Source organism: Saimiri boliviensis, chromosome 6 (genome assembly GCF_048565385.1).
Source record: "Saimiri boliviensis isolate mSaiBol1 chromosome 6, mSaiBol1.pri, whole genome shotgun sequence".
NCBI lineage: Eukaryota > Metazoa > Chordata > Mammalia > Primates > Cebidae > Saimiri > Saimiri boliviensis.
In genome coordinates, this window is record NC_133454.1 from 34,062,400 (window position 1) to 34,088,823 (window position 26,424).

At 36.5% G+C, this 26,424-nt stretch overlaps 1 protein-coding gene across 2 annotated transcripts; it reads right to left on the minus strand.

Annotated features, from left to right (window-relative positions):
- Positions 1-6,786: 6,786 nt before the first annotated feature.
- LOC101032803 (E2F-associated phosphoprotein) lies at positions 6,787-8,222 on the minus strand. 2 transcript variants are annotated; one of them, XM_039471047.2, is made up of 2 exons: positions 7,792-8,222; positions 7,524-7,673 (listed from the first exon to the last, which is right to left on the minus strand). In XM_039471047.2, the coding sequence occupies exons 1-2, from the start codon at positions 8,140-8,142 to the stop codon at positions 7,605-7,607; spliced, it is 420 nt and encodes a 139-aa protein (XP_039326981.1). In that variant the 5' UTR covers positions 8,143-8,222; the 3' UTR covers positions 7,524-7,604. The 2 variants fall into 2 exon arrangements, with proteins under 2 accessions (XP_003923842.1, XP_039326981.1); XM_003923793.4 differs by having other exon boundaries at positions 6,787-8,222.
- Positions 8,223-26,424: the final 18,202 nt, after the last annotated feature.

Below are 26,424 nucleotides of genomic sequence, written 5' to 3' on the forward strand. Positions count from 1 at the left end.
TCCCCTAGCATAATGTCCTCAATGTTCATACATATTGTTACACACTGAAGCATTTCCTTTTATAATGCTGCGTAGTATTCTACTGTGTATATATACATTTTCTTCATTCCTTCATCTATCTATTTACATTTTGGTTGTTTGTACATTTTGACTACTGTGAGTAGTACTGCAATGAACATAGGAAGGCTAGTATCTCTTTGAGACCCTGACCTCATTTTTTTTTTTTATAAATATCTGGAAGTGAGGTTGCATCTATTTTGTCTTAATGAAACTATTTCTGATTGTTTCTTAATTGAGACAGAAACGAATGCATTTGCTAAACAACTACATATCCTGCACCTAAGACCATATGTAGCTGCTCCAACAATACCACAACGTCAGCTAGAATTGGGGTTCTGATTTTACTGGGCTTGTCATTGGTTGGCCACTGTTCTCAGGTATCCATCTGATGTCTGCAAGGGCCAGACTGGAAAATTAAAAGGGGTATGATAGCAATTACTATTCCTGTATTCTTTAGATGTTTAAGTGTAGCATTAGTCTTCACTACCAATAAAACATTGTATTTACTATGTTGGCCAGGGGGCAACAGTTTTCTTCCTCTTGGCTTTCCCACGGAGACAGCTCTAACTCCAATATGAGGTTATTTGAACTGCCAAGTCTATCAGTCTCCCTCATGCATTCAGAGACTGGGAAATGACCACTGGGTGGAACCAAGAATCCAATGGACCCACTGTGTACTGGACTCGAGGCCAAGGTTCCATTTTTTACCCAAACCCAATCTGCTGTCACACAGTTGGACCATGACAAAATTTCAGAGTTTTTACATCAGCAGTAATTCAGACTCTTTCTCCAACAGTCTTCAAAAAGTCTCATCACTACTATTTCACAATGCAGATCACCCAAGTTACAAATTGTAGGCCGCACCAATTTCATGGACAGGTGACCTATGCTGACATATAGAACTCATGCTCAAGAGGGTCCTGCACTTGGTTTAATGCTTTGTTGTCATTGTCTTGAAATTCTTGATCATTTCTGAACAAGACGTCTACCATGCTTTGTCTATAGGCCTTTTGGGGTGTAGGGATGGAGGAATCATTATTAGCATATACTCCATGTTGTTCAAGGGCCTTCACTCTTTGAGACCCAGTTACTTTTTCTATCAATCCATAGATTCAGTGTCTGAAAACTGACTCATGTCTGATAATTCAGACAAAGGATCCTGAATTTTTATTGTGGTTATAGCTATTTAATCTGACTCTCTGAAGATTAGATTCATTTCATTTTCATAATTGCAATCTTCTGGCTTCTGGCAATAAACAATGCCAATAACAGTCCCATCATTTCAATGACATCAATCAACCACCTTCTATGTTCACTTTCCCTTATATCAACCCTAGCCTTCAGGAGAGAGCTACCATTGAACTTCATATTTTATGCATTTATGACTCTCATCACCAAATTCCTGATGACTTGTTGACTGTTTTGTCCCCCGGGCATTTCTGTGTAAAATAATACTCTGACGAGTCTTCTAGTCTTACAGAATATGTTACTCCTGGTACTCCAAATAGCAACAGAAGGATAAAACTAAATATCCAGGGATTTTTGTTACAAGAAACACCTGTGTGAAAGAAAAGGGAAGTGGAATTTTGGAAGACAGAGAACATAAAAGTATGCAAATATAATCCTGACAGAAGAAGAGGAGAACATTAGGTAGAAACGTCCTTCACTGCCACGCAGTCTAAGCAGAGGTTGGCAGAAGTGCAGGGGTATGCTCAAGCCAATGTCAGCCACCTGAAGGTTCACATCTCTTTCGGGAATGGGCTGCATTGGTTTCTTTACAATAATCAGTCATTGGCTGGCAGCAGTCTGAGGTAAGTGTGCCTTGGTGCAAACATGAAGATAAATTTTAGTGTAACAAATGGGACTTTGTCAGTTAACACCCTCGAACTTTAAGGTCCATGAGGCACCTTCTCATGACCATCTCAGTCCATTTTTGTACCATGCAGATGTACAACTCTGCACAGATTCAAGGATAAGCTGTTTCCCATTTTCTATGGGCCTTTTTTGCCTAAAGGGAAACTGAGATGGGAAAGCGGTGATAAAAGCTAAAGTCCCTGTCACTGAAGTTGATCTCAGACCCATCACTGTTATTCACACTCCTTTTCCTTCAAAATCTATTCTGAATCTCCTCTTCAGCTAACACCAAGGCTTGTGGCTTAACTAGATGCATAACAGAAATCTTTATTTTAGAGGCATCTGAACCCTATGTAATCATACCTTCTCAGTCTCAAGTTACAGCATGTGTTCACCGACATTCAAGACGGAGCATGGGATTGTCAGCAGGTACCCAGTAGCTGATCTGGGATCAAAACATACTCCTCTCAGCCCACAAAACGAAAGGCACCATTGACGGTCATGATCAATTAACTCTGCCAGTATCTGCTAGTTCCTGGACAAAATGAATCCATAAAGTCCTGGCAGCAACTATAACAAACACGTTGTTCAATGGGAATTTTTCTGTGTTGCCTGGTAAGTGTGTGCCTTTTTTAGGTCCAGAACTTACAACCCTACATAGTCGAGATTTGCTGTGGGAAGAAACAATAAAATTCTCAAGTAGATCATTTCAGAGTGCTTGTAAGCAAGGCATAAACAAATTATTTGCTTCCTGGACTCACATATACTGCCTCTTGGGAATATGGTACCATAGGAATATCTGGTTTCATAAATATTTTGTGAGCTGCAATAGGGTACTTCAAAAATTCTGAGTGCTTTCTCTGAGCTGGCACTTCAGCTGCACATTTAGAAGGCCGTTTTGCATTCTATAAGGCCAGCTGCCTTAGAGTGCTGCAGCATGTGATAGGACATCGATTCCACGCTTATACCTCTTTTGCTATAAAATGGGTCTTCTGGTTGAATGTTGTGATAAGTGTAATTCTATAAACACTCATAATAGTTTCAGTTGAAATTCCACTAAACAGAAAAGGCAAACTTAGTCATGAATAGCTATCTATCCCTGCTAGAATTAATCACCGACTATTGTGGCTCTTCCTTTCATGGGTACATTATGCCAATTCTGAGATGACTGATAACAAAGGCTGGCTACTTTAAATTTATATGTTTGATTATTTGTTGCTTCTTCTATGGTGGATGCTTTTCTGAGGACATGAAACTAAACTCTAAAATCTTTGTGCTTTTTTTCCTACTCCAATATGTTCATTTGCATGCCTCTTATAACCTCTTCTTTCCAGATCCCTGACCGATAGCCAGGCATGTTACCACTGCCCAGGGCCAAACTTTGCCATTACAGACTTGTTTTAGATGACCATTGCACCCTGTCTTTGAAATTTAGCCAGTCTGCTTACTAAATCTTGAGTTTGGTGTTCAGCTGCTTCTCCTCTTGTACAATATCAAAGAGAGCCTTTGACCTTCATGTTTGATAAGGCTTTAACTTATTATTGTCTCCCTGCATGACACCAACACAACTTAACAACAAATTCTATTCAATTTTTGGTACAGGTGCCTTTCTCATCTCCTCCTCCTCCCGTTTCTGCATCTCTGGATTTTCCCAATGTCTTGTATCATCATGCAGACTAGGGTGTTTCTTTTTATCGGAACATTCTGTCAAGTCACCACTGAGGAAAGTTTTAGCAATTGGCTGCCACCTTGTTCCAGAGAATACCATTGCCCAATCAGCATGGGAAACTCATTGCCAGCCACACAAGTCATCAAGTCCTAAACTCCATCCTGCTCCCTGCTTTCTCAGATGACTCTTAAAACTTTTGTGTTAGTTTTGTCCTGTGGAAAGGAGATGCTGAATGAGTTAGGAGTACAAAATATTTCTAGAGTGTAAAAACCAAGAAAAAAGAAGGGAGAAAACAAATTTGATCAGGTAAAGTGGTAGGACCACTAAGTAGATCTAACAAGGTCTTTCCTAGATCAGAGTAGGGTTTTACAGCAAAAATTTGCCCATAAAAGGAGTGCCATACTACGTTTAAATGGCCAGGTGCGTGTACCTCAGTCCTGTTTAGTCACTTACGAGGGCCATTTCTAGAAGAGTATAACCTAAGCTCACAACCAGAGGTAAACTATTAGGAAGTAAGAGTTAGAAGCTGTCATCTAGCCACATATCATCTGTTTAGAAAGTCACTTTAAGGATTTGAGCAGTAATTTTCTGTGTTGGCTGTAAGAAAACAGTGTTGTGAAAGTTCATATGGCTGAGGAGATTAGCTCTACAAGCTTAACATAATGTATAATAATTATAGTATCCATATGCGTAAGTTACCAGTACCACAAAATTACCTTATCATTCACAAATCACAAAGTAAGTCTGACTTGACACTTCCATTCAAAATCCAATATTTATTTAATCTATGACTGCTTTTAACCAATTAGATGCTGTCAAACTGACAGAATTATTATGGTTCTCTGTTTTTATTCTTCCTTACAATAAATTTAACATGTTTTATTTTAAATATATAATAACATTGTGGCTTTGGAAAATAATAATGTAGACTGAAAATAATTCTATTTTCTGCAATTATTGGCATATATACTATTCATCATCTGTTTTTTTTCAACAGAAAACATTTTTGTGACAATAACTCAGTGTTTAGAAAAATAAGTGGAAAATTTTTATTTTAAATTTATTATAAATATTAAATATCCATTTGCTTTTACAGCTACCATTTTTTGGAGAATTTACTATTTCATAGCTTCACCAATATATAAATGTACACATTTGTACAAATTCACAAATATATATTCTTAAGACATCTGATTTAATGAATACTGAAATTATTCACTAATATTTTGTTAATAGTTATTTTATTTCTCTTTAGTCAAAAGGTTTTTGATAAATTATGTGATTTTCAATGCTTCAATTTTCTCACCTATGAAATGCGGGTAATAAACTTCTCTGTCAGTACCTCTGAGCTCTAAACTGAGATCATCATATCTTACATGTAGCATTTTTAAAAATGTTTGTTCTCTTATTCTTTTCTCTTTATGTAAGCATTAATCATTAGATCTGTCAGAATATAGCTGAGGGAATAAAAATGTCATTTTAGGAAACTCTGTGGCATTGCTCATATTTTTCTGTCCTCTACCTAGCCACATCATGTTTCACCTGAAAAGTTATTAAAAAAAAAAGTTTAAAAGTATGATAACAATTCTTGATTTTACATTATTTTTCTATGTATATTACTTTTACACTATCTCTGATTAAATGAAGAAGGTCTCATCCTGTTTCTTACCAGGTGACTATATCATAGATAGCTTCAAATAATATTTTGTCTATCAATCCATCTTATAAGAAACTTGAAATTATTTGAAGATGCTTTTGTTGTAAATACAACATGTTTCAACCTACTACAAACACATCATTAATATTCTAAAGCATTATTCAAGAAAAGGACATTTTAATGGCTTTTTTAAGGTAACATATAGGGCAAAGCAGTTGAAGTAGAAAAGAAAGAAAGAAACCCTAGCAGTCTTCATGTTATGTCCTCTAGCCACATAGATATTGCAATATAAACTTACATTATATCTACTTCTTTATGAACGGTTTGGATTTAGCTGACTTGTACAAATTCTAGTTATTTCTTAGTAAATATGGCATAGCAGTTGTTAAGTTTAATATTTAATCTTAATAAACTTTACTATTAATAAGAAATACATTATTTCCAAATGTAGAAGTGTCTTTATTTCTAACATCATTTATTTTCTTTTTTCATATATTCATGTTTCATATTCACCTACAATGGCATAAAACTACCAGCTTGTTTAATTCATATAAGAAGTCTAGACTCAGTTCACAGGTAATACAGCTGATGGAGTATATCATAGAGGACTCAGTTTTTTTTATCTGTCTGCTCCACCTTTCCTGCAAGTTAGCTTATGTCTTTGGAAATGGAAATGGAAATGGAAGTGGCGGAGCGGTAGAGTTACTTTTAGAAAGAAAAAATTCTAAAATCCCAGCCTACCTCTTCTTGTATCCCATTGGCCAGAAATGTGTTATATCATTACTCCTACCTACAAAGGGGTATGGAAAGCTAAGTATGTTTAGCTGGGTATGTTTTCATACCCCCTAAAAATCAAGATTCTCAGCAAGGAATAAAATGACACCAATATATGCAGCAAGCTTAAATAGTTTTGTCTCTAGTAAATAAATTTAAGTTAAAAGACTTCAACAAAGAAAACTCCATGTGCAGATGGTTTCCTAGGAAAAAATACCAAGTTGCAAAGTCTCTGAAGAGGGGAAAATATACAACTAATTTTAAGAGGCCAGAATTACCATAATATCAATACCACGGACATTAGGAATAAAGAACAGCACAGAGCTACTTGGAAGGCTGAGGTGGGAGAAGTGCTTGAGGCCAGGAAGAATAGCAAGACCTCCCTCTCTACAAAAGATAGTAATAATAAAAAAAAATTAGCCATGTGTGGTAGTACACACCTGTAGTCCTAGCTACTCAGGATGCTCAGGGAGGAGGATTGCTTGGGCCCATGAGTTAGAGGCCATAGTGAAATATGACTGAGTCATTGCACTCTAACATGGGGCACAGGGACAGACCCTGTCACAAATGAATAGTACCTACCAAAAAAAGACGTCATAAAAATATATGAAAAAAAATCTTAGAAAATATTAATAAATCGAATCCAAATATATATATAAATGTTCATAAATCACGATCAATTTGGCCTTATGCCAAGAATTCAAAGTGAAATTTTGAATACTTATCCTGTAAGATAGGAACAAGGCAAAAATCACTCTTCTTGGTATTTCTGTTTAACATTGTACAGGAGGTTCTTGCCAGTGCAAAACAAAATTTAAATAACTTACTTTTTGTCTTCGTATCTTCTTTTATTCTTTCGTTACAATTTAAATAAAGGATTGCTTCTCATCTGATCTTAACTTCACTATATTACCAAATTTTTGGTCAAAGTCCCCATTCTCTTGCATATTCAAACTACTCTCATTGTTTGGATGAAACTGCACTATGAAATTTTTTTTTTTAATTCTAAAGAGCTTTAATAAAATAAAAAGCCCCATAGTTTCCAAATGTTCATCAAGAAGAGAATATCAGTCCCATCCATACAGGGGAAATTCAAAGAAAAAAAAAAGGAGAGGGTGAGAGATGAATGAAGGTTGACAACTATTCTCCTTTATAAAGAGAAAACACTGCTTCCTCAATGTCACTTAAGAATAGGAACAGGCAGGAGGAAAGTAACTGTCCATATTTGCCTTATATACGGTATCGGGTAATTAAATGCCAATTGTGCTGTTTAGGAATGGCTTGCTAAAACATTGAAAAAATGAAAGACTTCATCCTTGTCATAGACTGCCACTTCAGTGGAACATTCGGTGCACATGACTGGGTGATAGATTTCTTCCACATCTGTCTCTGCCTTCTTGGCAGTATCTTCCTGGTTAGACCTCATCTTCTTATGACCCCGCCTTTTCTTCCTGTTCTCTGAGGCTTTATATCTTAGAACCTCCTCTTTGTTAATAGAACAATTCATCACGAACATCGCTCTATATTGAGTTTTGTACGATTCATGCCTTTGGCAATCAAGGCACAATGTGGTCATGCAGGCAGGACAATTCAAGACAGCGTCACTATTTGGAACAGGCTGTTGTTGATGTGACCTCTGGCGTCCCAAACCATGGTAACCTCTTCTCTGTGCATCAACCCAGGCCTGATCTCTGTTATCTTTTTCAGGATCATATAGTAGCTCACCATTTGTCGGAATCTTGTGTTGTTTCTTCTTTTTTTTCTTGGTCACCTGTACTGCTTTGTCTTCATCTTCAGAATCAGAATCAAAATATATATCATCATAGTATCTTGCTGGAGCTGTTGCAACTTTTCCATTTCCTGAGGAAGACCCAGTTCCTAGAGAGGATAACTTGTCCTCCATTGTTTTCATGGTAGAATTTAATTCAGCTTCCATTTCCTTTTCAAATTCATCTTCACTAGATGATTCACTTTCTCCAGTAAGACATTCTCTGATGAGTTTTCGTTTTTGGTCAGGAGTTCCATGTAAAAGCACATCCACTTCATCTTCAGAGCTGCTCAAAGCCGGCTGCTCGTCACTAGGCTCGTCAATCGCGTAGGGGTCGTAGTCATTCGGAAGCCGGTTCATGGTGGCCTGCAGCGGCCTACGCCGTCCACTGCGATCTGCAGCGTCTCTGTTTACTCTGCAAGTCCCGTCACTAAAGCATCCCAACGCCACTTCCCTGCACTATGAAATTTTATCTGAATTTTTAGGTGCATTTTTTTCATGGTAGTGAAATAATATTTTTTTTCTCTAATTGAAAACAAGCCAAATATTCAAGTAAAAAAGGAAAAGTGTTTCCCTCCTCAAATATCTTACATGTAGAACATTCAGTTTAAATGTTTGCTTTCCTAGTATGCAATCTTTATTTCCTGTGAGACTGTAATCATTTTTTATTCAAAATTGTTTTTAACTTCAATTTATGTGACTTCAACTTCCACTTCTAGTTGTACTTTTTCTGTTTCACACAATTTTCTCAAACTCATTTTTTCACTTACTCTATCACATAGTACCTCTAGAACTGTTACCACTCTCTCAGAAATAAATTTAGCATCATATATCAAGTTTTTATGTCTATTGACAAAATAAACATCATATTTGTCTCTTCTGATATGTTCTGTAATCTATATTCAGTGCCTATTTAAGAAGATCAGAATTGTTTTTATTAAGTATATTCTTTTGAATGTCAACAGAAAAACTAGAAGAATTACTGTATTTTCAATGCTCATCCATAAAAAGTATTGCTTTATTTTTCATATAATCAAAGTATGAATTCATGTATTTATATTTTAGATGCAAAATATTCTCATATAACTAAAAAATGAAAATAAAATTACTGAACATCTACTCTATATAAAACACAAAATGTGGAAGGAAAAAAACGGGCCGTTCCTATCCACAAAAAGTTTGTAATCAATTGGTAACTTCTGTTCTATTGGACTTCAGTAAGTTCTTCTGGGACACATCAGTGAGTTTTCATGTCACTACCCACTTAAAACACTGCTTTTGATGAGGAGATTGCAAATTTCCGTCTGTGGCCAAATCCAGCTCACCATTTGATTTTGTAGATAAAATTTAATTGGAACAGAGCCAAACTCATATTTTAAAAATGTCTTGCCTATGGTGGCTCTCATGCCACAATGGCAGAGCCATATGATGGCAGCAATATGGTTTAAAACATATAGTATCTGGATATTTTTAGAAAAAGCTTTCTGATCTCTGGTTTTTGTGACAGCTATTATTTACAGGTCTATTTTAGAAAAGTTTTATAATTTGATAATTTTATGTAACAGAACTGACATGTTCAGTTTGCTGTCAACTTATTATTCAGTGTAGATATAACCAAGACAACATAAGGAATCATTTTCTGTAATAAAGTGTTTAATAGAGCTTGATTTGGGAGACTCCCAGAAAGACAGGAGGCAAACAAACCACTGACTAATCTGAGAATATCACTTACCACTTGAAAATCACCGAAGTCTAATTAAAACATAAATAAGGGACAAGTGAAGGAAGAATAATTACATATTCTGAGGATTAACTATATGACAGGCACTGATCTAGCTCTATCTACATATCTATTTAAGTATATTTTGTTTTTAAAAATCTAACAATGATGTATTCAGCTGCGAAATACACAGAAATACCACAATTTTTAAAAAGAAGAATCTCAAGTAACCCATCACAAAGGGTTCTTAGGAGAGAGTAAAGCACAAATTTCTTGCCAACCAATAAACTTTAGTCACATTTTTCTGGTGTTCTTCTACAATTAGGATTAGTATTATTAGGCCCAAGAGAAGAAATGGGCCCCATTCATTCATAAATAACTGGAACAGAAATAACTATAGATTCTTGTATTTAAGCTAAGAGGATAAATGACTATGACAAGAAAGATTTAAAAAAGGCAAGGAGGAGATGAAAACTATTAACACAACACATGGAAGTTTAAAACCTAAATTAAAAACCTAAGTTAACTGGATATAGGATGTTAAAAACCTAAATTAACTGGATATACAGTGCTGAAAGTAATTATTATGTGTTATTTATTTACATAACATCCAGTAAACTGTGGTTAATTCAGTCAAGTTAAATGGTCTGATTAAACCAGACCAAACGGTTCAAGTAGTTCTGTGTTAGTATGGGAATAATGAATATGTATGCAGTTCCAAAGATAATGCTGGCACATAGAAGTTGCTCAATATATTTTTGTATAATAGGAATCTCCATGTGTACATGCAAGTGTATGTGTATTTGAATGTCTCTGTATGAGGTGTGCAGTGTGTTTAAGACACATACCTAGATACCGAGAGGAAGACACTGTAATATTCCTTCCTAGGTACAGTTCATGATGAAGACAGTCCAGAAACTCCACTTCAATAATACAGTTCATCAGAAGTTGTAATTGTCGTGCTCATTTTACTTCCTTATCTTCCTATAAAAATTGACACATTTTTTCTTTCTTCATATGGTAATTATTTTAGAATTAAAAAACTGAGGAACCATCTGTTCAACTAATGAAGGTTAGACATATTTTTTTCTTAGAGGAGTTCCTGTATCTTTTACATTTCAGGATCTTACCTGCTTCTGTCACATCTTTCCTCAGCTCTTAAAAATTATTTTTACCTTGTGTCGGATCAAAATTTTTCTGTTCAGAAGTTGGAGTTCTAGCCTTTGCAGTTCTCTCAGCTTGCTGGTGATTATTGCTCAATAGCATTCACTTTTCTCCATCTCTTGTTGAATATAGCTTCTATTTTCTCTTCAAAAAAAGGTTATAAATTTCTGCAATCTGTTTTGCCCTACGTGAATCACATCAAACATGCCCTTGAGATATTATAGTTCATACTTTCTGACATCTAGGGGAGCAGCCCAAAGCTCAGAAGAAAAATTCAGCACTGAGCTCTTTGAGTAAGGGGCTTGAAAATTCTATTTGATGATTTTTATATTTCCCCTGCAAAGCACTGAAAGAATGACAATACTTATCCCATATCTATTTTATGGAACTATTGCAGGGATTCATTAGATCATCTATGTTATGTGCTTCAGGTCTTCAAAGTAAACTGCTCCAGGTTCTTATCCCCAGCTGTTCATCCTTTGGCCCTTTGATGACCTTTCACTGGAGCTAGGATAGTTAATTATTTGAATTTTTTTTTTCAAAACATAGCAGTGATAAAGAGATGGTATCACACAGCTTTCCCTTAGAAGCTTAGTATAAAACAGCAGGCATTTGGACAATATTTGTTTTCTTCCCTGTGAGATATCTCTCCAATGAATACCTCAAAAGTACCCTGCAACTGTGTGCTTAACTGCAGGTCTCCGTTCAGCAAGATATTTTGTACTAATGTAGGTCCTTGAGGAGGCTATGACTCTCCTTTCAAGACTCCAAAATTCCATGCAATGCGTGCACTGTACATTCAGTGCATATAACTACATGTCACATAGTGACACAGAGTGATGATAAGACTCTATATAAATTAAAATCTGCCACCAATTTCTGGAGTTGTAAGAACACATACATAAAACATAAAAGTTAATCTGGGTTCATAAAATCTAGTCGCACAAAATTGTAACAAATAGTCTTAAAACAACTATCACCACGTTTGACATATACAGTAGGTGCTCAATAAATGTTCACTTAATGAAATAATTACTAGAAAAGGGCAGTTCTGCTTTATCTATGTAATAACTGGTTTAGTAACTTGAGTTCTTCCTTCCTCATGCATTTTCGTACTAAGAAAGATAAAAATTTTCTTCTCATCTCATTTTAGAAAAGAAAAAGGGGCTTTGTTAACCACTGAACCATCATCACAAGAGATAAAACATTCTTAGAGATTTGTGATTTTTATTTCTCTACGATCATCCTGGACTCTTCCACAGGTGACACATTACCCGTAAGTTTCCTATTTTCATTCTTCATAGTGGTCCATTAGTTTCCTATTTTCATTCTTCATAGTGGTCCAATCTTTGTATTTATTTTTTTCTGCAGTGGCACTGATATACCTATTTAACCTTTCACATAAGGAATTTCACTAACTAGATGCTACTGAAAATGCTTTATAACCTTGTAACAAACAATACAATTCTCCTTACATCTTTTTTACATATATTTGGTGCTACACCCTAGTAGAACTGGGCCAATTTTGGGCTCTACAGCTACTGTAAGAAGGACAAAAGTCAAATAAAAATAAAATACAACCACATTATTGAAGAAATACTGTGGTTTTCACAAAGAAAAAAAGTAATGATAGTACTTTATCTTTAGGTTTGCATATTTATATTTATAAACTATACTCAGGTAAATTATCTCACTTGATTCTCATATTCTTGAATAATAAGTCCTATTATTCACCTATTCTGCAGATACATACACTTTATAAATAAGGGGATTAAAACCAAATATTTAAATGCTACTTATATTAAACTAATTCACTCTGAAACGTCCATCTCGTTCACTTTCAAAATATTTCCATGCTGTTCTCCAAAGTAGTTGTACTGTTTCACATTCCCACCAGTGATGGGAGCGGTCCTTGCCAACTGTTGATACGGTTGCTCATTTTACTTTTAACCATTCTCGTCGGTATATAATAGCATCTCACATGTGAGAAAAAATGTTAATTTTTCTTTTCCTAATGATATATGATATTGAGTAAAATTTTATATGCTCATTTGCCATTTATATTCCCAATTTGGTATGGTGTTTGATAAAATATGCTTTTTATCTTTTTTTTATTTTTTATTTTTTTAAGACAGCGTCTTACTCTGTTACTCAGGGTAGAAAGTAGTGGCACCATATCAGCTCACTGCCGCCCAGAATTCTGGGCTTAAAGGAGGCTCCCACCTCAGTCTCATGATCAGATACAACCACAAGTCCACCACGCTTGGCCAATTACTATTATTTTTTGTAGAGATGGGATTTCACCATGTTGCCCAGGTTGGTCATGAACTCCTGAGCTCAAGCAGTCCATTCACGTCAGCCTCTCCAAGTAATGGGATTACAGGTGTGAGCTACACCACCTGGTTCAAGAATTCTTTATCTTCTGGATAGAAGTTATTTTTTAGATGTGTCACTTGCAAATATTTTTTTTCCTGTGTTGTCTTTTTATTATCTGAGTAGTGGCACCATCTCTACTACATGACTTTCATAAAATAGAACTTATGATTTTAATAATTTCAATGTATCAATTTGGAATTCTATAGGTCATGTTTTTTGGTGTCATATCTAAGAAATCTTTGCTTTGATGCTTTTACCAGTAGGTGTGACATTAACTTACAGGTATTTTTAGATGCTCTTTATTATATTTAGCAAGTTCCTTGCATTTTTAGCCTGAAGAGAGTTTATATCAGAATGGGATATTGGATATTTTCAAGTGCCTTTTCTGTGACTATTGAAGATAAGCATACATTTTCTCTCCTATGAGAAAAATTTTCTAAAATTCTGTTCAGAATTTTTTCATGTATATGCATTAAGAATTTTGGTCTATGATTTTATTTTTGTAATATCTTTGTATGGTTTTGCTATCAGGGTAATACTGATACCTTACAATACTGGCCTTACAAAATTAGTAGAGAAATACTCTCTTTTTTGAAATTTCTGGAATTACTTGCAGAAAATTGATGTAATTTCTTGCATGTCTGTCTGCTAGATATGCAAACATCTACAGATAAGGCCATCTGAGCCTCGAGTTTTATGTGTGTAAAGATTTTGTCAAAAACAAGGAAGGGGCTGAGATTTTAGACAATTTGCAAACCAACAATTAAGCCTGACATGATTTCATGGATGCAGAAAGAGGACACAAGACAACTTTACTACTCACAGCACAGGAAACATCATGATTATTACCATATTTGTGTCATTTCCCTTTTCACTTAAGTTCATATGTCATCCTGTTGGACCCAGATAGGTGCCTGTATATGCACACTGAGAAACACCTTCAGTTAATGGAACCCACATATTTTTTTAATGGTCTGTAGACACTTGGTTGCTATCCTGAACATAGGTGAGCCTGTCTTTTCCTCTAGAGGGAGATACTATCTCTGTCATCCAAGGCTTTAAGGAAACATTTTTTACCCTCCCAAGGCTAACATTACCTCTGTCTTCCAAGACTACTCTACAAACATTCTTAAAAACATAGTCGGAAACAAAGGACAGTTAGTACCTCTGCTCAAAAGATAATCTTGCATGTTCTTCACATGTACCCCAAAACCTAAAACGCAATTAAAAAAAAAAAGATATGCAGATATGGATAAACCCATAGATTATTCTCTCTTATAGGCTGTTAAATACACATTCAATTCCTTTAATAATATAAAACTTTTCAGGTGTTATATTTCTTCTTGAGAGTGCTTTGGAATGCAATTTTTCTATTTTATCTCATTTGCTGAATGTATTTACATAAAATTTTTCATAACATTCTTTTACTGTACTTTTGCTGTCTGCAGAATCTGTCACCTTTGGGAACTTGAGAACTACTCTATATTTTCATATATATACATGGGGGGCATACAATAATAAATGCTGTTCCTATTAATAAAGCAAATGTTTGTATATATGCATATATACATGTGTGCATGTGTGTGGTGTTTGGCAAGACCCCCTTGACAATAAGCGATAGAAATTGAATTTATAATTCTAAATATCTTAGACAAACTTAGAAGGGGGTTTTCGGAAGTGTACTGGGATATACTGACAATTAAAACCAGGGTAGGGCTTGGTGCAGTGGCTCCTGCCTGCAATTCCAGCACTTTGGGAGGCTAAGGAGGACAGATTACTTGAGATTGGGACTTCGAGATTAGCCAGACCAACATGGTAAAATCCTGTCTCTAGTAAAAATACAAAAATTAGCCAGGGGTGGTGGCACATGCCTGTAATGGCAGCTACTTGGGAGGCTGAAGCAGAAAAACTGCTTGAACCCCGGAAGCAGAGGCTGCAGTATGCCAAGATTATGCCACTACATTACAGCCTGGGCTACAGAATGAATGAGACTCCATTTGAAAAAAAAAAAAAAAAAAAAAAAAAAAGAGTAAGATCTATTAAACCACTAAAATGAGTAAGAAGAAGGGGTGTTTAGTTTACCTGGGCCTCATGAGCCTGATAGTGCTAGTATTCTCTTTCTACATACTCTATGCTTTTCTTTTTTTGAGACGGAGTTTCGCTCTTGTTACCCAGGCTGGAGTGCAATGGCACGATCTCGGCTCACCGCAACCTCCGCCTCCTGGGTTCAGGCAATTCTCCTGCCTCAGCCTCCTGTGTAGCTGGGATTACAGGCACGCGCCACCATGTCCAGCTAATTTTTTGTATTTTTAGTAGAGACGGGGTTTCACCATGTTGACCAGGATGGTCTCGATCTCTTGACCTCGTGATCCACCCGCCTCGGCCTCCCAAAGTGCTGGGATTACAGGCTTGAGCCACCACGCCCGGCCTTACTCTATGCTTTTATTTGTGGATCATCTTAATTTGTTTCTGTCTGAAAACCGGGTCCTCTTACATGGTAAGAAATATTACCACTGACAAGTTTGACATTTCTTATCTCACAGCATATGCTCAGATAGGATTGACCTATTGGCTGTTTAATCTCCAATTCCAAAATTGACAGAAAGTTTTATGATAGGTAAGAGATTAATCCCAGGCAGACTGGGGTAAGTACACGCTAGAAAACACAGAGGAGTCTTGTGTTCTGGAGACTCTATTAGTGCAGGCATCAAGCTCGCGCAGGCAATGTGTAAAGAGTAGGTAATCCTGGTGTCTAACTCCAAGTAAAACTAAGCTGACTTATTTGTGTAAGATGCACCTAATAGGGTATATGAGAAAATTAGGATTGTTTCTCTGACAATTCCTCAGTCCTCAGTTCTACAGGCATCAATGCATCTGAATACATTTAACTTAGTATCTTCAGTGTCTTCTGGAAAGTTGATGTTAGCCAGATTTTACCCTAAATTAGTCATCATGGGAACCCTTTCTCCATCATTATGGTCATGTGAATTTGAAAACATCTAATATCTATGATGTTCAGTTATATCATGTGAAAGATGAGAAACTGATTATATAAGCTTGATATGTCAATACCAATGATGCAAAAATCACCAGATATTGATTTCAGCCTTCGGATATATTTTGTTTGACCTGTACTATATTAATTTATTTTTGAATGAAAACCTGTGATTATCTGGCTTCAGCTGAATTATAGAAATACATAACAACACAAATCTGGAGCCGAGTCATGGTCACGCCCTTTAAAAAGGCATGCCCTCTACCTTCTATTTCTGTCCCTATTTAACTGGCATCACTGTGATGTGGTACCACTTGATCTTGTCAGGTATTTAATATTGTGAACCCTGGTTAATTGGAACCATGAATGTGAAAATTCATAGCCTTCTTTCTGTTTAAAGAGATTTCTAAATTTGCATTCTGAAAGTTATCTTTATTGCCCTCATTCATCTACAAATTTTTAAGTTCCTTGAACACAGAGTTTATGTCTATGTAATTTGAGAATTCTTCACATCACTTAATATATTGCTCATGAGAAATAAAATTTCTGGAAGCAATATTTGGTAAAATATTATTTAGCATTTCTATTTCTGTGCATTGTACTTTCAGATTCAAGGGCTTATGAGTTCCAACCTCATCCAGAGGGCCTCTTCCAAGCTTCTTACAGGCGCAGGGGAGAAGTACAGACAGAAACCAGGATCTGTAATAATCACTTGATGCTGACATCTAAGATATTACAATACTACATAGAATACTTCGTTCTTTAAAAATATTATGAAGACAGAAAAATAAACAGTTTAGAATAGCTAAACCTGAATCCACATTTCCAATATAACCTTCTAATACATTTAATTTTGAATTTATTCTCTCTCAATACTTTGTTAAATATAGCTAAAAACAAGGCAGCAAGTTTTGAAGAGGAATTAAAAATAAATAGGCAGATATATTAGAGTTAATTGAGGTGTGTGTGTGTGTGTGTGCGCGCGCTTGCACACATGCACATGCATACCCCCCCACTTCTATTTGTATAATTTTGCCTCAGGATGGCATTACAATTTCTCTCTATAAAATTCTTATTTTGAAAACTGTATGCTATTTAGACAAGTATAACAAAACCAACAAAAATTAAAACTGAAACCAAAGACCTCTGCTTATCCTCATTTGCTGCTAAATAATACTGATATTCATCTTAATTCATAGCTATGGCTATATCCACAATTATATCTATATATAGATACATTTATAGTATCCTGTTAATTCTAATTCTTTAAATTGTATTTTTGCTTTCCAAATTTATTAAAACCATTGCATTCAAATTTTCTAAATTATTCATCTCTTTTGAAAATCTAACATAGCAGGAGTAGGCAAACTATGACTGGCCTTCTGCCTGGTTTCTGGAAGGAAATTTTTTTGGAATACAGCCATGCCTGTTCACTTACATGTTATTCATGGCTGTTTTCACACCACAAATACGGAGTGGAATAGCTGTACCAGAGACCATGTGGCCCACACAGCTGAAGTAAATTTACAAACTGGTATTTAGAGAAAAGTCTACCAATTCTTGCTTTAAACGATACTAAGGAAATAATAATTATGACACATAAGGTGAAAGTTCACACAGATACATACACATGCACAAACACATAAATAGAAAGAAAGGAAGCAACTTTTCAAGGTAATTTAGGTCCTGCGGTGATTTTATTTTGTTTCTATTTAAAGCCAGTCATTTCTTAGTAGGCATTTTTTTTTCCTTTCTTGCAAAACTCTTAATATAGAATTGCTTGCTGGAGGCTTAATATTTTTATTATAAACAAACACGTTTTTAAGCAATAATATATCAGTAATTTCATGGTTTAATGTGTCCCTGAAATATTTTTCTATAAATATCTTTGCTATAAAATTACTGATGATCCCAAATACACCATGAAAAACCTAGAGATGTATCTGTCCTCAAAAGCTATGTTGATACTATGAGTAGCACTGGAATTAGAAATATAACTATTATTTTTCTTTCGAAGTTCACACAAACCTATTAAGATGGCTTATATAATAGCATTACAAACCATCAGGTGAAGGATTACATAAAACTAACTGTAATTATTGACCTGAAATCTTAAAATTTCCCCTCATATATTATTTTCAACTACTTAATGACACGTTTGTTTCATTTGAAAATATTACCTAACCGTAATGGCAGGAGTCAAGTGTTGATTTAGGTTTTTGAAAGGAAAGCATTTCTAATTTTGATTAACAAAGCAAAATACATATATCAATAAAAACATAAAGATTAAATGTACTGGCCTATTTAGTCAGTATCTTATTGCTGTATATTAAAAAAACACCATGAGAAGAATTTTGTTATTTTAATTGTAAACCTGTCAGTGTTTAAAGATAATGCCTAAGGAAGAAAATTGTTTGATTTTGACGTCATTTTTTTCTTATTTAATAAACAAAAATAAAGGTTTTATCCAAGAAAGACAGAGTGGCTCTATCTAATTCTTTATGTGTTTATTTCTAATTATTTATTCACAGTATATTGAAATAATTTAAAACAAAAGGAAAATTAGCAGTCATAAAATTAGCCCACTCTACTTTTTCATAGCACACATTCTAGACATATGCTTTGTATTTTCAGAAAACGAATTTTGGAATAAGGCCAGTACAAATATGTAAAAGTGTGAAATATTTTATTCTAGTTTTGTCATTCAGATAAAGATACACTGAATAAATCATAGTAGCACTCCATGGGAAGACATAAATCACACCTGCCCAGATATGAGAAAAGAGATGTTTGTTTTCCTCCTCATAAATTATCTCTCAAGAAAGAGTTAACGTGCATACCTTGACAAACACACACAGAAACTTCTCTCCTGTCCAATGGATGAGCCATGCCTATCCCAACCTAATGTCAAATCCTTAATGGTGCACCAGTTCCCATTCCGTCTCTCCCATTCAGCTGATTTTTCTCTGGCATTCTTTTCTATATCCTCTATATTAAATATGCTCTTCTTTTACAGTTAATAATATAAAATGCTTATAATACGCCAAGCAAACTTCTAAGTGCTTTACACATCTTGATTTCATAATCCTTATTTAATCCTATGGTTCACTATTATCGAAACCATTTTTACAAGTAAAGGAATTAAGCCAGAATTTGAATACAGGAAATGTGGCTCCAGATTCTATGATATTAAACACCATATTATTGTGTTTTTCTTCTTAAGCAGGAAAAAAAACAAACTGTAAAACCTCCCATCTTTAAACAAACAAAGAGACAGTGTGGCAATTCCTTAAGGACCTAGAAATAGAAATTCCATTTGACCCAGCAATCCCATTACTGGGTATATATCCAAAGGATTATAAATTGTTCTATAAGGACACATGCACACGAATGTTCACTGCAGCACGGTTTACAATAGCAAAGACCTGGAACCAACCCAAATGCCCATCAATGATAGACTGGATAGGGAAAATGTGGCACATATACACCATAGAATATTACGCAGCCATCAAAAACGATGAATTCGTGTCCTTTGTAGGGACATGGATGAACCTGGAAACCATCATTCTCAGCAAACTGACACAAGAGCAGAAAATCAAATACCACATATTCTCACTCATAGGCGGGTGCTGAACAATAAGAACACATGGACACAGGGAGGGGAGCACTACACACTGGGGTCTGTTGGTGGGAAAATCGGGGAGGGATGGGGGGTAGGGAGGTGGGGAAAGATAGCATAGGGAGAAATGTCAGATATAGGTGAAGGGGAGGAAGGCAGCAAATCACAATGCCATGTGTGTACCTATGCAACAATCTTGCATGTTCTTCACATGTACTCCAAAACATAAAATGCAACTTAAAAAACAACAACAACAACAACAACAACAACAACAAAGAAAACAATGCCCTCTCTTGATTCCCACAATGTTCTCTAGCTACAAACTCCTTTCTTACCTAGGTCAGCAATTACCTTTTTTGCCAATTGGATTGCTTCGTAAACATCTTACTCAAGTAATCAGCATTTAACATGGTAGTTTATCCTTTTAAAATATAAATCAAGACCTGTCCCTCTCTTCTTGCATAGACCCTTCCATTGACTTCCTGTCACATTTAGAGGTACTCTAACTTATCATGGTATACAAGACTCTGCCATAGGGGCTTTGGCTATCTTTCAGCCTTACATCCTACCTCTTTCCTCCTTGATGGTTTTCTGAACATCACAGAAACCTTCTTCAGCCCTTTTCCTCTGTTTTTCTTTCTGATGAGAATACTGTAGCTTGTGCTTTTATCAGTTTTTCTGTCTTCAAGGCTTTGAGTTAATTTCATTTTACTTGGCTTAATCTGACCAGAAAGTCTGTAAAAGACAGAGGTACGAAAAGAGCCTCATTAGCCTCAGTTGTTTCATGAATCAAATGGCTGTGCTTTGTAGACAGACTCTCTAATTTACCAAACTTTGCTTAAAATCAGACAACAGGGTTAAAGTCTCGTATTAGCATTTATTAATCAGAGCATTTGTGCTGGAATAAAAAGTATTCTCAGCTCTTTCTGAAGAGATTGTGTTTACATATATAGTTTCCTGTTGCTATACATACAGACGCACATACAAACATGAGACACAAATGAGAAAAAGAAACAGGAAGAGAGATGGCGAGGAGAGAGAGAAGATGTAAAGGGAAGAGAAACGAAGGAGAGGGGAGTGAAGGGGATGAAATTACCTCTATATTTAAATAAAATAGTTAACCACGTCTTTTAGCTCAACGTGTATGCATTTTAATTTCCTGTGGGGTATCATTTCTTTTCTTTTAAATTAATAGCTTACTATTCATCTAAACCTAGAAAATCCCCCTACAATTTAAAATAGATGACTACAGATATATACATGTATATTGAATTTCATTATTACTTAATTTGTAGGATTTCTAAGTATTTTAAGAGATAACAGTATTTTTAACATGCATGACATATAATAAACAATGAATATTCATTTTAGTAATTATTTATTTATAGTAATACATTTGTGACTACTATTAGTTTTAGGTAAACTACCAAGGCAGCTTCTATGATCAACTTTATCCAAAAAAAAGTACTCATTCTCATATTGCTATAAAGAAATGACCGAGACTGGGTAATTTATATTTAAAAATAAAAAAAGAAGTTAATTGGCTTAGGATCCTGCAGGCTGTACCGGAAACAGTGGCATCTGCTTCTGAGGAAGCCTCAGGAAGTTTACAATCATGGCAGAAGGGGAAGCAGGAGCAAGCATATCATATGGAAAAACCAGGAGAGAGGGGGTGGAGGGGAAGAAGCGAAACACAATTTTAAGCAACCAGATCTTCAACAATACACACATACAAACATGAGAGAAAGAGAGAGCCAGAAAGAGAAAGAGAACAACTGTACCAAAAACAGCATCAAGGGGATGGTGTTAAACCATTCATGAGAAATCCACCTCCATGTTCCAATCACCTCCTATTAGGCCCCACCTCCAACAATGGAAATTTACAATTCAACATGAGATTTGGTTAGGGGTAGCCAAACTAAGTCACTCTTTAAGAATATAAAGTACATATATTACCTTGAAGGCAACAGGAATTTAACATTTAAGTGGCATCCACCAAGGACTTCTCACTCTCTACAAAGAAGTTTACAAACTTAACCTTAATTATAATTGATAGCATACACTCAGACACTAGAATTTCAGAAATCTCATGCAATTTTGGAACACGTACTAGCATTATTTACCAACATATAACCTAAAGAAGATTGACCATTACTTTGGCAATCCCAAGTACCTAACATGTCAAGTAATCTTGTTTACCTCTCTTTTATGGACATCCCAGGGGCCCCTGGACAATCCAAAAAGCCAAGTGTCAGGAAAGACCATTTTGAAACTTGTTTCATTTTGGGTAGCCTGTTAAATGTGTTCGAGGTTCAAAGCACTGGATATTATGAAATAGAAGTCCAGATTACCCTAGGTTATTTAAATTGCCAAAATGACTCAGAAAGTGTAAAAAGGCAAAACCTATAATAACCCTTTACAAATTTTGCCAAAGAGCAGATTAGCCCCTTAATAAAATCTTGTTAGGCTTTTATTTCCATGCTCAATTTACAGAAAAATCATCTAACACTCTTTTACATTTAGTCAGTATGTTCAGACAGAGAACTTGTTCTGCAGAATTAATTTCCACAATGTTTGCACTTGTTTGAACCCTCAGCTACTCCTAACTCAAAACAATCCTTTAACCTTAGGCAAAAATATACATTTCCATGCCTTCTTATAACCTTTTACTAAAAAACACATTTTACTCTTCTTACACCCCTTGCATATAACTCTATTTTCAGTAATTTCAATTGCATGTTGTAATAATGCCTAGCAACTTTTAACTTTTAGGCAAAACCTGGTAAGTTGCTTTAATTGTGTGTTAAGTGCAGCCAAGTTTGACTCCGGCTTAATTAAGGGTGTGGTTAGTTCCACACGTCCCCAGGACTTACCAATTGTAAAAGCCAGCAAATTAAATAGTTTTCAAAACCTAAAAAACAGTTTGTAACCTCAAAACACTTAGCAAATCTTCTGTCTGACCTTCATAATTTAGTCACCTATTTACATTTTCATGACATCTACTTTTTACCAATAATCTTGAAGGGTGTTCCTATTTAGCAAAGATTAAAGTCACATGAACTGAAAGGTACCACAGCTTTTATCTTCTTTTCAAAAAATATTAGATCTTTTCTTTCTTTTGGCTAAATTAATCAGAGTTTTATCCACAGACATCACACAGACAGGCAGAGGAAAACCCGGTCCCCTCAAGATCATTTTTTTCAACCAAAACTTTACAGATAATATGAACGGTGATAGTTCGGGTATCTGGCCTAGTAAAACGTCTTCTAGAAGGGGGAAAGAAAATCTTAAAAGTTAACTTGCTAATGAGGTAAAGAAGAGGAAGAAAAGAAACCCTTTAAAAATTTCTGGGGACGAACCTCTTATTCTTAGGCAACTGGTTCCTCCACCAGGGTGAAAAGATTAATTACTGTCCAAGGGAGTAAAACCCCTAGGCTGGGCGGGACGAGGTGCCTCAAGCCTGTAATCCCAGAACTTCAGGAGGCCGGCAGAAAACAAAGTCAGGAATAGGAGACCAGTCTGGCCAATATGTTAAAACCCCGTCTATACGAAAAATACAAAAATTAGCCAGGTGTGGTAGCCCGCATCTGTAGTCCCGGCTACGCGGGAGGCTGAGGCAGGAGAATCGGTTGAACCCGGTGAGCCGAGACGGCGCCATGGACTCCCGGGTGAACGAGCGCGACTCCATCCCCGCACACCGCAGAAACCCTCGTCCGGGGAAGGGGAAGGCTGCACTCCGACCAGATCTCTGCTGGGCGTGACCCTTGGGTTCTGCCTCCTACGCAGGCACAGAGGCGACGGGGAGAGCCCCCACCTGCCAGTCTTTCCTGACCCCAGGGAGTGACAGGGGCTGGGGGCGTGTTTCCCCTAATCTCAGGAGTCGGAGGATGAAAAGGCTTAGAAACCACGGTGAGAGGTTTTGAGTTCCCATTTCACTCACCGCTTTTCCGGCCCCCACGTCGTGCACCAAAAACGTTACAGGACTCTTTCTTTTAATTCGGCTAAAGACAGGGTTTTTTGTCCTACGGTCACAAAAGTTCAGGCTCGCAGACAGTTTGAACGGTAAGACGGGTTTTGAGGGGTGAAAAGGAAGAAAAGAGAGAAACAGGGACTCTCCTGAGACCACAGCTCTCGTCCTAGCCGCGGCTTAAACGAGGGTGGACACAGGAAGAGGAGGGGCCAGGCTCCTCCCCACAGCAAACAACTTCCGGAGACTCCGCCTCAGTGTGCACAGGGCTTCGAGTTTGTCCCGGGAACCTCTCTCACCTGGCTGTCTCAACACGCGTGTGACTCTTGCTTTTAACAATTACCCTGCGGTAAAATTGGTTTCCTTACATGCCGTTTTAATTACAGACGCCGTTTCCAAGAAACTGTGAAGGAGGTTAAGTGACGACTTACTGTGTACAGGTATAGCAACGTTTTGGTTAATAATGGATTGCATATATGATAGCGGTCCAATAATACAGCTGAAAAATTTACAGTATTTCCTAGTGATGTCCTAGCTGTGGTAAAAGTTGGTCGGGCACAGTGGCTCATACTTGTCATCCTGGCACTTTGGGAGGCTGGGGGCGGGGAGCATCTGAGGTCAGGGGTTGAAGACCAGCCTCACCAACATGGAGAAACTCCATCTCTACTAAAAATACAAAATTAGTGTGGTGGTGCGCACCTGTAGTCCCAGCTACTCAGGAGGCTGAGGCAGGAGAATCACTTGAACCCGGCGGGCAGAGGTTGCGGTGAGCAGAGATCTCACCATTGCACTCCAGCCTGGGTAACAAGACCGAAACTTCCTCTCAAAAAAAAAAAAAAAAAAAAAAAAAAAAGTTGCAGCATAACAGCTTATTTGTCTGTTGTAGTAGTGGTGTAAATAGACTTAATGTGCTGCCAGTCATCAAAAAGTCTACCATATACAGTTTTATGTGGTACATCATAATTGATAAGAGTAATAAATGACTGTGGTACTGGTTTATGTATTTACTATACTATACATTTTATCATTTTAGAGTGTACGCCTTCTCCTTATTTAAAAATAAGAGTTAACTGTAAAACAGCCTCAGGCAGGTCCTTAAGGGGTGTTCCAGTAGAAGGCATCCTTGTCATAGGAGACACACATGTTATTGCCCGTGAAGAACTTCCAGTGGGACAATATGTAAAGGTAAAAGGCAATGATTGTGATGACCTTGACGCTTTGTAGACCCAGGCTAATGTGTGTGCTTGCGTCTTAGTTTTTAACAACAACACCAAATTAAAGTAAGAAATAATTAAGTCATACAAAGCTTATGAAGATTGAAAGAAAATGTTTTGGTACGGCACACAATGTGTATGTGTTTTAAGCTTCATGTTATTACTGAAGAGTCAAAAAGCTTAAAAAGTTAAATTTATAGAGTAAAAACGTCACGGCTGGGTGTGGTGGCTCATGCCTGGAATCCCAGCACTCTGGGAGGCTCAGGCGAGTAGATCATGAGGTCAGGAGTTTGAGACCAGCCTGACCAATGTGATGAACACGGTCTCTACTAAAAATTTAAAAAATTAGCGGGGTGTGGTGGCACATGCCTGTAATCCCAACTACTTGGGAGGCTGAGATAGGAGAATTGCTTGAATACTGGAGGCAGAGGTTGCAGTGAGCCAAGATTGCGCCATTTGCACTCCAGCCTAAACAACAAGGGTGAAACTCCAACTCAAAAAAAAAAAAAAAAAAAAAGTCACAGTAGGCTTAAGTTAATTTATTATAAAGGAAATAATACAGATATTTAAAATACATTTAGTGTAGCCTATATATCATGTTTAAGAAGTCCAAATATTGTACAGTAGTGTTCTTGGCCTTTACGTTTACTCACTTGCTCGCGCATTCCCTCACCCAGAGCAACTTCCAGACCTGCAAGCTCCATTCATGGCCAGTGCCCTGTATATAAAAATTGTACAAGTTTTTATCTTTTATACCATATTTAGCTTACCTTTTCTATGTTTAGATATTATATACACAAATATTACATACACAGACAATTTTATAATTGTCTAGAGTATGCAGTACAGAGGGTCCTCAAATTTTTGGTTCTAATGTCAATGAGAAAAAAAAAAGAGTCACTTTCTGTCTAGGTACTCTGGTTTCCTCCACTATTCCAAAGTTGTGAATGTCATGTGAATTGGTGTGTCTACATGGTTGCAGTCTGAGTGTGTGTGGAGGTGTTTGTGAGTATAGTCTCCCACAAGATAGAGCCCTATCCAGAGCTGGTTTCTGCCTTATGCATGAGCTACATGGACAGGCTTCTACCACCTGGGACCCTAAACTAAAATAAGGGGGTTGGAAAAGGAATGAATGAGTGAGTACAAATTATTGTAAAACAAGAATTCATAAAATATATGATCATCATAAAAATGCATGACAAGAAATGATGTAGTTTGTGGCAGGCCAGGTCTTACTAACAAAGGCCTCCCTAACAACTGTTTCTGTACTGACTAAGTGACTAAGTTAAATATTAAAAGCCAGTGACCTTATGCAAAGGCTGGGGTATAACCAAAGCTCACCAAGGGTTTTAACTGGGCTTTTCCTGGACCTTAAAGCATGGTAAAATAAGCAAGGAATTCTTAATAGGACCCATTTAGGATTAAGTAAGTTTTATTGTGGGTGTAGAAAACTCCCTAGGCTTCCACAAAAAAAGTTTATTGGCGGTCTAAAGGAACTCCACAAACCTGGAGATTTAGCAAGCGGCGAGATAAGGTTAATTACTGCAGCACCTGGATCCATTTAGGTTAAGTAATTTACTGAGGCTC

Bases quoted from the DNA above. Each gene is read 5' to 3' on its own strand.
- LOC101032803 (XM_003923793.4), bottom strand. From the start codon at position 8,142: ATGAACCGGCTTCCGAATGACTACGACCCCTACGCGATTGACGAGCCT.